The sequence below is a fragment of the Myotis daubentonii genome, chromosome 8 (assembly GCF_963259705.1).
Source record: "Myotis daubentonii chromosome 8, mMyoDau2.1, whole genome shotgun sequence".
Taxonomy (NCBI): Eukaryota; Metazoa; Chordata; class Mammalia; order Chiroptera; family Vespertilionidae; genus Myotis; species Myotis daubentonii.
Genome location: NC_081847.1, coordinates 34,015,546 through 34,033,192, shown reverse-complemented (window position 1 = coordinate 34,033,192; position 17,647 = coordinate 34,015,546). Strand labels below are relative to the sequence as shown.

The 17,647-nt window shown below is 43.3% G+C and overlaps 1 protein-coding gene across 1 annotated transcript; it reads right to left on the bottom strand.

Moving 5' to 3' along the window:
• Positions 1-4,379: 4,379 nt before the first annotated feature.
• On the bottom strand, positions 4,380-12,498 carry DEFB123 (defensin beta 123). The gene is made up of 2 exons (XM_059705828.1): positions 12,237-12,498; positions 4,380-4,878 (listed from the first exon to the last, which is right to left on the bottom strand). The coding sequence occupies exons 1-2, from the start codon at positions 12,292-12,294 to the stop codon at positions 4,733-4,735; spliced, it is 204 nt and encodes a 67-aa protein (XP_059561811.1). The 5' UTR covers positions 12,295-12,498; the 3' UTR covers positions 4,380-4,732.
• Between the last annotated feature and the right edge of the window lie 5,149 nt (positions 12,499-17,647).

Genomic DNA, 17,647 nt, shown 5'->3' with positions numbered 1-17,647 from the left:
TTATTTATAATGTCCCATAACTGGAAACAACTCAAAGGTCCAATGAGTAAATGGATACATTGAGTTTCATCCATATGGTACAATCCCATTCAACAAACAACAATAACAATTTACTGATACACATAACATGAATTAATCTAAAAAGCATTATGTTAAGGCAAAGAAGTCAAATACAAAGGTGTACACACTAAATGACTCCATTTATATGAAGTTTAAGAAAGACAAAACTACGCTGGCTGGTGTGCCCAGTGGTTAGAGCGTTGGCCTGCACCCCAAAGAGTTGGGGTTTGATTCCTGATTCGATCCCCTGGTAGGTATATGGATGTTTCTCTCTCCCCTTCCCCTTCCTCCTTTCTTCACTCTCTAAAAATCAATGGAGAACATAACCTCGGGTGAGAATTAACAAACAACAACAAAATAGAAAGGCAAAACTAACTTGACTTAGAAAGTGAGAAATTTTTTTTCAAAAAACCTCTGAAAACCTTATTTCTCTCTGTTTGTATGAGCACATGTAGTTGTATTTGGGCAAGTGACATGTGCTTGTGATGCAGCGGCTCTTGTCTCAGGAAGAAGAGACAAACCAGGAAGGGAACGCTGCCAATGGCTCAATCAAAGGAGAGATACTGCCCTCTAGAGGTTGTTTTGGGAATGCTGGTGGCATTTTTTTTTTTTTTTAATTGTTAAAATTAATGGGGCCGCTACTGGAATTTAGCAGGTTGGGGACTCAGGATAATTCTCCGGCCTAGAATCAAAGGCTGTTTTGTATTATCAAGGGATGCTTATACTTTGTTCTAGTCAGGACTTTGCCCAAAATGTTCACCATTTTGGAAAGTCAGGACACAGACAGCAAATGCTTTGGGTAGAATTTGAGCTGTACGCACAGCACACCCTTTTACGCACAGCTGTTACACTCATGCTGTGTATGGTACAAGATCTGACTATTTCATTAGGTCCTAAAATGTCAGAATACATATTATTATAAAAGTTTCTCCTCCTTTATATTATAGTTAGCTCTTAATTTGATTTTTCTTGAAATTATGTGAGTAGATAGGTTATAATACTTATGAATATAGTAAAAAAACACCTCACTCAAGGATATTTTTCCATTGATTTTCAGAGAGAATGTAAGGGAGGGAGGAGGGGGAAAGACAGAGAGAGAGAAACATTGATGTGAAAGAGACACATCGACGGGTTGCCTCTCGCATGCACCCCTACCAGGGCTGGGGAACCTGCAATTGAGGTACGTGCTCTTGACCAGGAATCGAACCCGACACCCTTTGGTCCGTGGGCCAATGCCACCGAGTCAAACTGACCAGGTCAAATATTTATGAATCTGCCCTAACCGGTTTGGCTCAGTGGATAGAGCATCAGCCTGCGGACTCAAGGGTCCCAGGTTTGATTCCGGTCAGGGGCATGTGCCTTGGTTGCGGGCACATCCCCAGTAGGGAGTGTGTGAGAGGCAGCTGATCGATGTTTCTCTCTCATAGATGTTTCCAACTCTCTATCCCTCTCCCTTCCTCTCTGTAAAAAATCAATAAAATATATTTTAAAAAATAAAAAATATTTATGAATCTTATTTTAAGGACAAAAAGGGGACATTGCAAAATATTTATTATGAAAAGGAAGCATTTGGTCCAATAGGACCCCCAGTGAAAATCAAGCTCTCACCAACAGATCAGTGGGACCTCGCGAGGAGACGGAGAGGGGAGCTGTCCCCTTCCTCAGATTTCCACCAAGAAGGCCCATGTTTTATTGATGTGCATTTCCCTCTAAGCACAGGGGCTCAGGGCTCCATGAGGCGAGGAGTGACATATTCTTTCTGTAGAAGTTCATTGCGAAGATACACGGAAAAGTGATTGCCTGGGACACCGTGCATGTCCCTCCCATCCACACTCTTCCAGCCCTGCAAGCAGCCCTGGATGAAATGACAGGTATATGCAGACCAGGAAGCCACTCTCCTCTATGCCCCAGACGCAGCTGACTGGACAAGAGGGGGGCACTTCCCCAAACCAAGCTAATTCCATAGCCTGGCCAGCAACCTACACACAAGATGGGTTGGTAAAAAAATGTTGAACTGGGTCAATCAGATTCTCTGTTACAAGGGTTTGAATTGGGAAATATAGGGAATAAAGTAGTTCATAATTGGAGTTGAAGCTGAAAAGTTGCCTTAATAAAAGTCAAGAGTGCTGTGGGTTGTGGGAGGAAGAGTGGAGGAAAGCATACTTTGAGGAAGCAGAAGCAATGAGTAAATAGAAGCGATTGGAGGTAAGGCAGACAGTCCTCTACTTCAATACATAATGTAGTAAATGTTTAAATCCAACACAATCCAGACAGTGTTGTGGGGTCTACCACACTGTCTACCTCATCTTGGATCTCTCCTCTTATACACCAGGCTTTAGCCACCTGTCATTCTTTCCGTCTCTGGAACAAACCCTCGCCTCCTAAAAGGCCTAGGCACATGCTATCTACCTGGAATATTCTGCAAACGCCCTCTCAACTCTGCAAATGAGTTCTCACCCTGCAGATCCCAGGTCAAATGCCACCTCCTCAGAGAGAGGGTTACCCTGATAGTGCTCTTATAATCCCCCCACCCTGTTCTCAATTATTATACTCTTCATAGCCTTTCCATCGTATGTGATTATAAGTATTTCTTTTGTTATTTTTATTTATTTTTTAAAATATATATATTTTTTATTTCAGAGAGGAAGGGAGATGGAGAAAGAGAGATAGAAACATCAATGATGAGAGAGAATCATTGATTGTCTGCCTCCTGTGCACGCCTTACTGGGGATCGAGCCTGCAACCCGGGCATGTGTCCTTGACTGGAATTGAACCCAGGACCCTACAGTCTACAGGCCAATACTCTATCCACTGAGCTAAACCGGTTAGGGCTGTTATTTTTATTTTTATTGATTTCAGAGAGGAAGGGAAAGAGAGATAGAAACATCAATGATGAGAGAGAATCGTTGGGGATCTCTACTGGGGATTGAGCCAGCACCCTGGGCATATGTCCTTACCTGGAATGGAACTGTGATCTCTGGTTCCATGGAGCACTCAGCCACGGAGCCACGCTGGTTGGACTGAAATTATTTCTTGCTTAATGCTTTCCCCCCAAATTTGTAGACTCCCCACAATGGCAAAGCCCATGTTTGTTTTATTTCATATTATATAACTAGAGACTAGCATGGTGCCTGTCAAATAGCTGATCAACAGATATTTGCATATGACAAAATGAACAAATGAATATATGTTTTTCAGGATTATGGTGCAATAGATCTAAGACATGGTAAAAAATTTCTTAGCTTCACAATAGTCATGCATTGATTACGGATGGGGATATGCTCTGAGAAATGTATTGTTAGATGATTTCATCATTGCGCAATCATTATAGAGTGCAGTTATGGTTAGAACATATGGTACATTGAACTCTCTAGGAAACTGCCCGATTATTTCCAAGTGGTGGTACTATTTCACATTCCCACCAGCAGCATCTGGGAGTTCCAGTTGACAATACTTGTTCCTTGTCAACAATTGCTAAGGTCAATTGCTTTAACGTTAGACATTCTGGTATGTGTGCAGTAATATTGTATTGTAATTTTAATCTGCATTTCTCCAATATTTATAAATTTTCATGTTTTTTTAAAATATATTTTATTGATTTTTCACAGAGAGAAAGGGAGAGAGGTAGAGAGCCAGAAACATCGATGAGAGAGAAACATCGATCAGCCGCCCCCTGCACATCTCCCACTGGGGATGTGCCCGCAACCCAGGCACACGCCCCCGACCGGAATCGAACCTGGGACCTCTCAGTCCGCAGGCCGACGCTCTATCCACTGAGCCAAACCGGTCCCGGCAATTTTCATGTTTTTATTTGCCACATACATAGCTTTTTTGGTGAAGTGTCAGTTCAACTCTTTGCTTATTTTGTTACTGGGTTGTTTGCCTTTTTTTAAAAATTGAATCTTGAGAGTTCTTTACATATTTTCGGAAAAAAATCCTGTATACGACGTGCAATTTTCAAATATTTTCTTTTCTAGGACTTTTTGACTGATTTAGCTTTTTCATTATTTTTTCTGGTCTTACAATTCTTAAGGCATTTAATGTTCATAGCTTTTATCTCTCTTTTTTTAAAAAAGCTTGATTTTTATATATTGAGAAGACAAAAATACTAAAATATATAAAAGTATAAAAACAATGATAACAAATATCTCTATTTCTATCAGCCTGATTAAAAAAATAGAATATCAGCACTACTTCTTTCAATTCCTATGTTCTTAGAGTTAGCCATTAACTTACATTTGTGCTTTATTAATAGTTTTGTCATCTATGTCTATGTCTCTAACAAAATATTTGTTTATATGTGCACAATTTTGATTAAATTCTGGGGGAAATATTTTTAAAGAAAGAGTTTGGTTGGAATTTAATTGAATCTAGGAAACAATTGGTATAGAATTGGCATCTCTAAGATATTGAGTCTTCTAATTCATGAACATGGTATATCTCTTTATTAATTTAGGCTTTCTCTAAGGGCTTCTAACTTTCTGCATAAAAACTTTGCACATCTTTTGTTTGAAATATTAACAGGTATTGTGATGTAGGGTGGGGGCAAGGTAGAGTGACAGGCTAACACAGGAATCAGCCAGAGGTGTTTATTGATAGAACTCAGGAATCTTTGGGGTTCAGACTCAGGATAGCTTCATCTGTATTCTTATGGTGTTAGGCTTCAGAGAACTCAGAATAACCAGGGGTGTTGTTTTGGGTGGTACTTGGGCTTCACACAGCACGGTTTACTATTTGTGCAGTAAACATAGATCCTTTCCTTTTTGAAGCACGTGTGGCGGCATTTGCCAAGAAGATTCCAGCATTTTTGGGTGCCACCTGACATGAAAAATGAAAGAAGAATGGAAACAATGTCAGTCCTAAGAAGAGATAGGCTCTGGATTTGAACGGTTTATAAAAAGGATTAAAACAGATATGATAGCCGATCCTCAGTTTCCTCTGCTGTCCTTCCTCTTTTATTCTTCCCCTTCCTTTAAAAGAATTGTGGTAAAGTACAAATGATATGAAATGCACCAGTTTAAGCATTCTAAACTGTACAGTTCAGGGGCATTAAGTACATTCACAATGTTGTGCAACCACCATCACCATCTAGTTCCAGAACTTTCAAAATCATCCCAAACAGAAACCCTGTACCCATGTATTCTTATTCCCCGCTCCCTCCCCCAGCCCAGCCCTGGGCAACCACCAATTTGCCCTCCTTTCTGTAGATTTGCCTACTCTGCATATTTTATGCCAATGGAATCCTATCTAATAATACACAAAATGGTAATTGACCGTATCTTCGTTATGCCTCCCATGGGCTAATCAGCGCGACATGCAAATTAGCCGCCAACAAAGATGGTGGCTAATTTGCATATTGAAGGTAGGGGGAGAAAGCGCGAGCTGCCATCCGGGCCCTGTGTGCAGCCCTGGGCAGCGGGGCTTAGGCAGCGCAACCATGCTGCCTAACCCCCGCCCCCAGCCAGGACCCCATGGCGATTAGAGAGCAGGAAAGTGCTGCCCACAGGCAGCACCCAGCAGGGCCTGACCCCAGGTGCCCTGGTGATCCAGCGATCAGTGAGTAGAAAAGTGCGGCCTGTAGGCAGCACCCAGCAAGGCCTGCTCCTGGGTCACCATGGTGATCCCAAAGCAGGAAAGAGCAGCCTGCAGGCAGCACCCCACCCTGGCCACAGCTCAAGGGAGAGTACAACACGCAGTGGAGGCCAGGAGCCTGAGAGATCAACAGAGAGGGGTGCCTGCTCCAAGCCTCCACGGTGTGGCTGGGGTCAGGCCCCCAGCAGACACACACACACACACAGCACCTACTCTGAGCCTCCAATGTGGCTGGGGGCAGACCCCCAGCGGGGACACACACACACACACACACACACACACACACACACACACACGGCAACTGCTCCAAGCCTACGTGACATGGCTGGGGGCAGGCCCCAGCAGACACACACACACACACACACACACACACACACACACACACACGACGCCTGCTCTGAGCCTCTGCTGCCAGACTGTGGCCGTCAGTAGGACATCCACTGAGGGCTCCCTGACAGAGGGGCAGGCTGGGCTGAGGGAACCCCACCCCCCAGTGTACGAATTTTGTGCACAGGGCCTCTAGTCATATAATAAAATATGTGGCCTTTTGTGTCTGGCTTCTTTCACTTAGCATGATGCTTTTAAGGTTCATCCATATTGTTTGTCTTTTCCATATTGTTTTTTTACTTCTCTGTTTTGTTAACATTCCATCACTCTCTTTACAATTTTACTAGAAGCCCATTGCATGAAGATTCGTGCAATAGGCCTTCCTTCCCCTGGCTGCTGGCACCGGTTTTCCTCCGGCACCCGGGATCCAGGCCTTTGGTCCAGCCGCAGCGAGGCTTGGCTTTTCCTCTCCTGCTGCAGCAAGGCTTGGCTTCTCCGCTGCAGCCACAGCGGAGAAGCCAAGCCTCTTCAGTCTTCACTCCGGTCGGAGCCTTCAGTCTTCGCTCCATGCCTGCGTATGCAAATTAACCACCGTCTTTGTTTGGTTAATATGCATAGTTGCTCTGATTGGCTGGTGGGTGTAGTGGAGTGACACCAATTTGCATGTTTCTCTTTTATTAGTGTAGATTTTTATTTTGCTTTGTTTTTGCCAAGGCACCTCATCAAGAAGGTGGCTATACTTAGTTTTGTTTTTAATTGTGGTAAAATACACTTAACATAAAATTTACCATCTTAACCATTTTTAAGTGTACAGTTCAGTGGCATTAAATACATTCACATTGTTTTGCATCCATAATTGTCATCCATCCCCATAAGTAAAACTGAAACTATATCCATTAAACAATAATTCCCCATTCTCCCTTCCCCTGAGCCCCAGGCAATAATCTACCCATATTATTTTTGATACCTTTCCTGTCCCAGAATCTTGGCTAACCAATAAGCTACAAGGCTTGCAAAAATAGCTTTCAAAAGAACTGTTTGGACAGTGTTGTGGTAGGATTGTACTAATGGCGTCAACAATGAGGCACAAAAATCTGGAACAGTTCCCAACTATTCCAACCACAAGTTTTGTGGCAGTTAAAGATGAAATCTGCTACTCAAGCCAAACAATGACATTATCCCTCTCTTCCTTATTCAATAAAAACTCCAAGCCCGCTCAGAGTTGGGTTTTCAGGTGCTCCCTGATGTCCATCAGCTGAATAAAGACTGTAACCTCTATTTGTCTCAATTGAATTATTTTCTTTAGACAGTTTGGTGCCATGACCACTCTCTATTTCATTAATTTATAATTTACTCTTTGTTGTTTCCTTTTTCTGCTAAAGGTTTAGACCAGATTTATTTTGTGATCAAGAATAAGTTTTCTTTGAGATTATCTTTTGGCCAAAATGGGGGAAAATTTGTGCTCAATGAAAAACTATGTGTTGTCTGGAGCAGTGCTTTCAACTGGGTGATTTTGCCCCCCAGGGGGTGTTTGGTAATGAAACATCTGGAGACATTTTTATTTGTCACCACTGGTGGTGGTGGTATTGGGGTTACCATGGCAGTTACTGGGTAGAGGCCAAGGATTCTTCTAAGCATCCTGCCATGCACACTACAGCCACAACAAAGAATTATCCAGCCCCAAATGCCAATAATTGCCAAGAGTGTCAATAGTCCCTGGTCTAGATAGATGACAACCTTCAGAGCTAGCTGATTTCGATCATGTGAGAGTGATTTTACAACTTTATGAGCTTGTTTGTCTTCCCCAATTCTCAAAAAGGCCAGACTAAAGTGACAGAATAGTGGTTGCTGGTGGCTGGGGGTGGGGGTGGGGGCAGGGTAGGGGAGGTAACTGATTGCAAAGGGACATGGTGGAAATGTATTATACTGATTGTGGTGGTGGTTACATGAATATATACATTTGTTGAAGCTGACATTTTATACTTAAAACTAGAGGCGCGATGCACGAAATTCGTGCAAGAGTAGGCCTTCCTTCCCCCGGCTTCCGGGACCCGGGCTTCTCTTGTAGCCCTGGCTTCGTCCGGAAGGTCATCCGGAAGGACGTCCAGTCTAATTAGCATATTATGCTTTTATTCTTATACATGTGGGCATTTTATTTTATGTAAATTTGAATTCAGTAAAAATGATAAAAGAAGAAACAAGAGAAAAATTCAATAGAAAGTGACAACCATTGAAGATAGGCAAAGGAGATTCAACATAGAGACAAGAAGAGACCTTGAGGGGAAAAAGCAGAGCAAGATATCAGAAAAAATACTCAAACTATAATTCAAGATGTTCTTTAAATAACAGATGACTTGAAAATGCTGAAATTGAAGAAGTACACAGTGTATCTAAGAATGTTGGTGTGGAAGAAGGAAAATACAGGAGGAATATGGAATATTTTGACTACAAATCCTGTAGTCCTCACTTTGAATAGAAAGTATCAATATGAATTCATGAGGTATTTTATATACATTTAAATGTATTGACTTTCTCTCCTAGCTCTGTCTACTGAAAAGAAAAAGAAAGGACCAATTTAGTAGCATTGAATATCTCTAGCACTAGATCATAGTTCTAGTTTTAAAAATACCATTTTCCTATTTTTAAAAACCAGAGCTTAAAGAAATGGCTTTCATGTTCTGCAGCAGGAGTTGTACAAGATGAGCCAAAATATCCTGTCATGCCAGATACCCAGATAGATTCTAAAGACAAGAAAGGGATGAAGATGTAACCAGTACATTAAATGATCTTAAGGGACATCAGATTTTTAAAGTGGACATGACAAAAATAGGATGTCTAGGGATGCATTGTTAGCAATAAAACCATAAAAAAAATGCAAAGACTTGAATGCTATACTGGTAAAAGTCAAGAGTTTGCTTAATTTGGGGAAGGGAGATAGTTGTGATGGGGGCAGGTGTTTTATTTATTGTTATTATTTATTTATTTATTTGTGGGTGTCCATGTTTTATTTATTGATCTAGATTGTGGTTACTAGGCTGTGTGCTTTATAACAATTCATTAAGCTGTGCATTCATTTTATGTGGTTTCATAATGTGTAGTTTTGTGTTTTATTTTACAACACCCCCAAACCATTGCAATAAAAATCTCAATTTTAAATTCAGGAGTGTCAAGATGAACTGTTGGTGATAGTGAGAGGAAAGATGGTCTTATACACTTGGTTTTTGGCCTCCTTGGAAGCTACTTAGCAATGACTCACACACTTTAATATTAGGAACAGAATTTTCTTTCCAGATGTCTATCCTAGAGAAATACTCACGTGGGTAGATTGAGAATATATTTGTTTTGGAGATACAACTAGAAACAGGTTAGAGATAGACACTGCCTAGAATTTCCAGTCTAGTGGTGCTGGTGGTGGTGGTGGGATAGCCATTAAAGAAATAACTTCCCAGATATTTGATTGACTAGAGTTGTAATGAATGTTATAAAGGAAGAACTCTGGGTGCTATGAGGAGGTATAATAGAAAAGTAGGTGACATGTCCCACCTAAATCTAATATCTGTCGGGTTCTCAGGCTTCCTATATATGTCCAAAATTTCCACAATTAACCTAACTTTAATAGTTTGAAAATATTAAAGTAATATATATTTCATTCTTCTTTCATTTTGGTTGCCAAAAAGCAGAATTAAGCTGTTCCTGGGTTTTAGAGAAATAGTAAAGAACAGTTAGAATGACAAAGTCATTGCTTAAATGAGATGAGTAGTTTTAGTTCATAGCAAGACTAGAGAAACTTCCATTCAATCTTTGCCACCATCACACCCAACAGAAAGTAGAAGGGAAATGCTCTCCCTAGGAGAAAGTGGGCACTCAAATCTACTTCCTGCAGTAACAGCAGCAGCTCCAGGCCTGAGACTTCCACTAAAACCTCATACTTCACCTCGGTCAGCCAGGCTGATGGTGGACCTATCAGCAAGCTAGAAACCAAGGTTTTCTACCCCTTCTCCACTATTGGCCTGCTGGTCGACCTAGGTCCTAGGACGTAGAGACAACTAATTTGAGAAAAGGAGGGGTAAGACAATCTTTTGCTATAAACACCCAGATTGGTCTGGACAAACGGCCAGCATCCCTTGCCTGAGCATGGCCCAGTTATTGCTAACAGACTGGGCACCCACATCATGGCGCCAGCTGGAGGAGGATTGGAAATGGCTGATCATCTCCCTCTGCTTTCTTGTGGCATTAAATAGACCAGAAGGTCCCTAATTCTCTGTGTTTCTGGTTAGGAAAACCAGTGAGAAGCTAAGAGCCTGTGGGACTTTTCCAGAGGAGACCTCTGTGCATAAGGCAGTGGGAAGGGGTGTGAACAGACTAAACCTAAGGGCCAGATGGAAGATTTGGCTGAGATCAAGGGCTAAGCCAGTGGGACTCTGACAGGGCTGAGATTTTATCAGGCACGGGATCCAGTAGCAAGTGCCAGCAGGACACTCACTGACCATAAACAATGAAGGACATTGTCCTAAAATCCAGTGAAGGTTCAGCATAGGACCCTATCCCAATTCCTTATGCTCCCGACATAGGGCCTTTGCACCCCCAGATTGAATGTTCTACCCCACAAACACAGATGGCTTATTCCTTAGCCTCCCTCAGGTCACAATGAGCCATTCCATGAGCACATCTTTAAAATGAAAAGTCCACCCCACTCATACTTGCTATTCCCCTTGCCTGTCTATTCTGTTCATTATATTCATCATTTGACATTCCATATGTTTCATTTATTTCAATGTTTTTTCTGTCTCCTTCAATAGAATGTAAGCTCCAAGAGGACAGAGATTTTGCTTATCTTGCTTTGTTCTGATTGGTTCACTGCTCTTTCTCTTGTACCTATCACATTGCCTGGAACATTCAATCTATTCAACCATGTTTCCTGAATGAACCAATTAATGAAATCATGACATATCAAGTTCGTTTCTCTTAAACCCAATTCTATTCTGGGAAGGAGAAGGGGAGCATAAGAAAGGAAAAATGCGGAGAGACTGAATATTTATTCAAAGGGACAGAATGAACCTGGTAACCAGTTTAAACCAGAAAGGATGAATATTTAACTGCTGGGTTTAGGCACAGCTCCTATGCTCCATCTGGCTCCCAACTGTCCCACGAGCATGATGGAAGTTCCAGGGGGAACTCAGATGAGTTACACAGAATAGAGAAGCTACCTGTTTTTGCACACCAAAATGTCAGTGTGTTCATTGCTGTGCCCTCAACCTGACCTTGCTACACAGGCACTATGGGAGCAGTTCGAGGAAGGAGGACATTGAAACGGAGCAGCCGGGCTGCTTGCTGGGGGTCCCAGTGTGAGAAAAAGCTGGGCAGTTTCTAACAGGTTCCGGGGCTTTCCTCTCTACCCAGGTGAGCTGTTTCAGGCATCTTCCCACAGGCAGATACAAGGACTGAGGGCAGCTTGTTTGAGGAAATTCACACATTCCCACACCTGGGAAGGTTAGAGGAAAGCCTAGGGGTGGCAGGAGCTCTGGCAGCTGAGCAGGAGGGGCCAGGTAGCTCATGCTGGGGTGGGTGGAACGGGCAAGTCTGATGATGGCCCTTCTCTCCGTAGGCCTTCCCATGGCTCCCTCCCAGGCATTTCCGGCCCAGCCTCAGCTTTACCCCTCGCCACGCCCCTAACCCACGCCTCCATTTGTGCCAGCTCCCTAAAGGCACCGTGATCTCTCCCACATCTGGGCCTTCGCATACGGTGATTTCTGCCGGGCACCTTTCGATTTCCACCTCTTTTCCTTCCCCTTCTGTCTTCTACACATTTTTCAGGATGTGGGGGGATCCCTCTGGGAGGATGCCCCTGGCCCTCAGCCTGGGCTGGCCCCCCCTCCATGTGCACCCCAGCCTCCTGGCTCCCTTTATCACAGCTGGAGTCACTCTGGGTTGTAAATGGTATTTGTCATCGCCCCCAGGACCGTGCCATTTACCTCTGTGACCCTGGCTCCCCACACAGGCTCTGGCACAGAGACAGCAATAGGAAACAGGAGCTTTTCTCTCCTGGTTCGGTGGTTGTGACCTTCACACAGCGAGATGATTCTGGGGACTATTTCTACTGTCCTCTGCTCTTCCTGCTTCTCTGGCCCACCCCTTCCCTTCCCTCTCCTGGTGCTAGGCCACCTGGGCACGCTCCCTGGGGGGCAGGGATGGCGTGGCTGAGATCGGCACCTGCTGGTGAAGGTGCCCTCTCTAGACGGCTCTGAAAGGTGACCTACCTGGAGTGAGCTGGGACAAGAGCAGCAGTGCAGTCACAGTCAGCAAAAGGAGCTTCATGGTTGGAAGTGGCCCAAGGTGGAGCTGCAAGTCCCAGGCGATGGCAAAGCTAATGGGGGAGAGATCCGGCCTCTCTGGCTTGCGCTCCCTTTGACTAATCGGAACAGCTGCCACCCACACGTGCCCTCAGCTGCCCACGGGCACAGCCCCCGCGCCCCCGAGCCACAGTGTGCAGCTACGCACTCAGCTGGCACGCCGCCTTTCGTCATGTAGGTCAGCAGGGAGAGGTCGGGCAACAACAAGGCCCTTGGTCCAAGACTTGCACGTGTCCTTCCACCCAGCTCTAAACGAAGGGACCACAAGGGGGCGCCACGTACACGGAATCCTCCAGACTGCGTGTGGGGTAGACTTCACAGAGAAGGTGACATTGAACAGTGTCATCACCAGGCAGATGAGCCAAAATGGTGTTCCAGGCAGAGGAAAGTCTGTACAAAGGCTCATGTTGGTGTTGAAAATGAGAAGTATGACGTCCCTGGAGCTGAAACTGGAAGGAAAATGGTATTAAGAGATGTAGCTCCCGGCACCAGCCTGGCTGTGCCCTCTCAGAATTGCCAGCAGCCACAGCCCCCTGCCCTCCGAGTACTAACCAAGCCCTAGGCCTTATCCACAAGCTCCTGCCTCTGGGCACCAGGCTGTGACCCTTCTCAGAGACCCAAGAACCAGCTATTTGGGGTTTCTCCTCTGAACTCTTAGGTTTTGCCCTGAGGACACCTGCAAACTTGAGGCTTTGATGGCCTAGAGGTGAGAGGAAGAGAATTCAAAGGCTAGGCCCACTCAGGGTAAAGTTCAATAAAAGATTCTGTCCTCGCATTAAGCTGGGACTACAGAGAACCATACATTGAGAGTAAGGGTGAGCCATTAATAAACCTGCTACCTTTCTCAGATGTTTTTGTTGTTGCTGTTAAGCAGAGCAAGACACTAGAAAAGTCATTAGGCTATTGTAACTACAAGCTAATCTTCAAGTGTTTTTGTAGCTCAACTACAGTACCAACTGAATTGTAAAACAAAACAAAGCAAAAAACCCCAAGCTTTTGAGTTATGATTTTATTTGAAAATGTTCCCAGCCCGACCGGCATGGCTCAGTGGTTGAGCATTGACCTATGAAACAAGAGGTCATGGTTTGATTCTCAGCCAGGCACATGCCCGGGTCGTGGGTTTGATTCACAGTGTGGGACGTGCAGGAGGCATCCAATCAATGATTCTCTCTCATCATTGATGTTTCTATTTCTCCCTGTCCCTTCCTCTTTGAAATCAATAAAAATATATTTTAAAAAAAGGGAGAGAGAGAAAATGTTCCCAAACTGGAAATGTTCCAGACATTTGACAGAAGCAAAAGTGAATGCTCTCTAAAGGAAGGCAAGGTCATCTAGACCCCCAAGAAACCACAAATAAATTCAAGGACAATTGAGAAAAACCAAGATGGCGGCATAGGTAATCACCTATACTTGCTGCCTCTCACAGCCACACCAAAATTACAACTAAATGGCAGAACAACTACCACCCAGAACCGCGGGAAAGCTGGCTGAGTGGAAATTCTACAACCAGAGAAGTGAAGAAAGCGCACTGAGACTGGTAAGAGGTGCGGAGGCGAATAAAGTGCTGGCACCTGGATGTGCTGTTCTTTAAACCGGGAGGGAGATACAAGCTCCTGCTCGCTCTGAATTCCAGTTAGGGGCGAGACTCTGGGGGACCCAGACACATACGGGGAGAAACTGGACTGTCTGGCATTGGGACAGGAACGTTAATGTGGCTTACGCTTAGAGGTGCTCGAAGCAATCATTGTTCCTGCATGGGTGCACGGGATGTGGAGAACCAGGGACTTCTCCAGTTCAGGGAAGCCTGTTGCTGTTTGCTCTGCCCTGGTGATTCCCAGAGACCCCCCCCCCCCTCCCAATTTACAACCCCACCCAAGCTGTATGCATCAGCTTTTGCATATGAATGGCCTGTCCTTTCTCCTAAAACAAATTGCAGTTGAGTCAGAGAGCCCCAGAGATTCCAAATGAAGGCCCAATACCTGGTAGCAGCAGCGGCCTTGAGTCCCAGCTGGGCCTCGTCTGGGCACTTCCAAACCCATACAAAGAGGAGGAATCTGCAGATGTCTCTGTAGCTCCTGCTGGGCGGCCCCAGACAGTGGCTGACCTTATACCTCCTTGGAGATGATAATAAATTACAACTCTTCACATCCATAAGAGACACACTCAAGGGGCAGACTCAGTGAGCACTAAAGCCCCACTGAAGCAAGTCCTGCCCCATAAGAGTGTATCCTGTGCAACAGATCTTCCAGTGTAGACACAGCTGGACACCACAGCCAACTGGCCTGGAGGTCAATTCCTCCCAGTGATACCAACAGCAATCAAGGGTTAACTACAACAAGACTGTGCAAACATCCAACAGAGGTGCACCAAGAGCGTCCACCTCAGGTGACTGGGGAGGCTGAGCCACTGGGCCCTATTGGACACCAACCACACAAGGCCACTCTATCAACTCAAGGAGACTTAGCAGCTACCCAGTACATAGAAACAAACACAGGGAAGCAGCCAAAATGCAGAGGCAAAGAAACAAGTCACAAATGAAAGAAATGGATGAAAGCAAAATACTGGATATAGAGTTCAAAACCATGGTTATATGGTTACTAAAGAATCTTTTAGAAACCTCCAAGAAATTTAGTGAGACCCTCAAGGATATGAAAAAGGGCCAATCAGAAATTAAGCATACACTGACTGAAATAAAGAATAATATACAGAGATCCAACAGCAGACTAGAGAATCCCAAGAATCAAGTCAAAGATTTGAAATACGAAGTAGCAAAAAACACCCAACAGAAAAGAAAAAAGAATCCAAAAATTTGAAGATAGTGTAAGGAGCCTCTGGGACAACTTCAAGGGTACCAACATCCGAATTATGGGGGTGCCAGAAGAAGAGAAAGAGCAAGATATTGAAAACATATTTGAAGAAATAGTGACAGAAAACTTCCCCTACCTGGTGAAAGAAATAGACTTACAAGTCCAGGAATCACAGAGAACCCCAAACAAGAGGAATCTAAAGAGGACCACACCAAGACGCATCATAATTAAAATGCCAAGGGCAAACGACAAGGAGAGAATATTAAAAGCAGCAAGAGAAAAACAGTTACTTACAAGGGAGTACCCAAATGACTGTAAGCTGATTTCTCTATGGAAACTATGCAGGCCAGAAATATACAAAGTGATGAATAGCAAGAACCTACAACCAAGATTAGTTTATCCAGCAAAGCTATCATTCAGAATTGAAGGTCAGATAAAGAGCTTCACAGACAAGAAAAAGCTAAAGAAGTTCATCACCACCAAGCCAGTAGTATATGAAATGCTGAAGGGTATTCTCTAAGAAGAGGAAGAAAAAGGTAAAGATAAAACTTATGAACAACAAAGTGACAACAAATACATATCTATCAACAAGTGGACCTAAAAATCAAGTGAATAAAAAATCTGAAGAACAGAATAAACTGGTGAATATAATAGAATCAGGGGCATAGAAAGAGAGCAGACTGACAATTCTTGGTGGGCGGGCGTAGGGGGGGGGAGGAGGTGTGGGGGGTACCAGAAGAGATTGGACAAAAATCTTTCTTACACCTATGGACGAGGACAATTGGGGGGGGGTAAGGGCATGGTGTGGGCTGGGAACCAGGTGAACCAGGTGAAGGGGAGCTATGGGGGGAAAAAAGAGGTACAACTGTAATAATCGGAACAATAAAGATTTATTTAAAAAATTCAAGGACAATTAATGGTACATATTCAAGATTATGAAGCACACGGAGAAACAAGGCACCATCAACAAGAACCATAAGAACTACACTTACAAACTTCAGTTATTAGAATTATCAGTGTGTGTGTGTGTGTGTGTGATGTTTAATATAATATTTAATCAGACTTCCAGAGGAGAGGAAAGAAAATGGTTTCCAGGTTATTTCAGAGAGTTAATGGTGGAGAATTTTCTAGAACTGATAAAATACATAAATTCAATAAACTCAATGAATCTCAAGCAGAGTAAATAAAAAGAAAACAACCTTTAGACATGTCATACTAAAATCATAGATCACACACACATGCAAACACACACATGATAAAAATATCTTAAAAGTAGCCAGACAGAAAAGACAGATAACCCCTAAGAAGCAACAGTTATGCTGACAGTTGACTTTTTAAAAACTATAATAATGGAACACAGAAGAGAGTAGAATGATATTTTCAGCGTGCTAGATGCCATATTTGGCCATATAACCAGAAAAAAGGTTTTATAAGAACCAGGGTGAAATAAAGACATTTCTCAACAAATAAAAATTGATCAAGGCTGGTACCAACATACTAAAAGAAATATTAAAGGATGTACTTTATGAAGAAGGAAAAATAAACCTATGTGAAAGGTCTTAGGTGCAAGAAGAAATGATTAGCAAATAAAGTGACATGTATAAGAATAAACCTAAACAATATGGAACAACCTCTGTGTCCATTAACAGACAATTGGATAAAGAAGATGTGGTACATATACACAATAGAATATTACTCAGCCATATAAAGAAGAAATCTTGCCATTTGCAACAATATGGGTGGACCTAAATTTATTTCATTTATTATGCTAAGTGAAATAAATCAGACAGAAGGGCAAATACCATATGATTTCACTTCTATGTGGAATCTAAAGACCAAAACAAATGAATAAGCAAAACAAAACTGAGCAGACTTACAGAAAACCAATGGTTGCCAGAAGACAAGAGGACAGGGGGAAGGGTGAAAAAAGTGCAATCTTTTTTTTTAATTTAATTTTTTTTAAATCTTTAATTTCTTTATTGATTAAGGTATTACAAATGTGTCCTCATCCCCCCATTAACCCCCAACCTCCCCCCCAACTAATGTTTTCATCCCCCTGTTGTCCATGTCCATTGGTTTGGCTTATATGCATGCATACAAGTCCTTTGGTTGCTCTCTTCCCCTTACCCCCACCCTCCCCTACTTTCCCTCTGGGGATTAATAGTCTGATCGCTGTTTCTCTGTCTTTGGATCTGTCCCTGTTCATCAGTCTATGTTGTTCTCTATAATCCACAAATGAGTGAGATCATGTGGTATTTATCTTCCTCTGACTGGCTAATTTCACTTAACATAATGCTCTCCAGTTCCATCCATGCTGTTGCAAATGGCAAGAGTTCCTTCTTTTTTACTGCAGCTGCAGCGTAGTATTCCATTGTGTAGATGTACCACAGTTGTTTTTTTACTGAATTTATGTGAAATGCCCACACCTCCATAGGTATATCCCTGGAGGCATATCCCTACAGAAAGCAGATTAGTGACTGCCTGGGGCTAGGCTGGAGGACAGGGAGGGGC

What these genes read in the sequence shown, in the direction of transcription:
- DEFB123 (XM_059705828.1), bottom strand. Translation starts at nt 12,294, where the DNA reads ATGAAGCTCCTTTTGCTGACTGTGACTGCACTGCTGCTCTTGTCCCAG. An exon ending in CTTGTCCCAGCTCACTCCAG is followed by an intron (nt 4,879 to 12,236) that starts GTAGGTCACCTT and finishes TTTTCATGTCAG; the next exon opens with GTGGCACCCAAAAATGCTGG.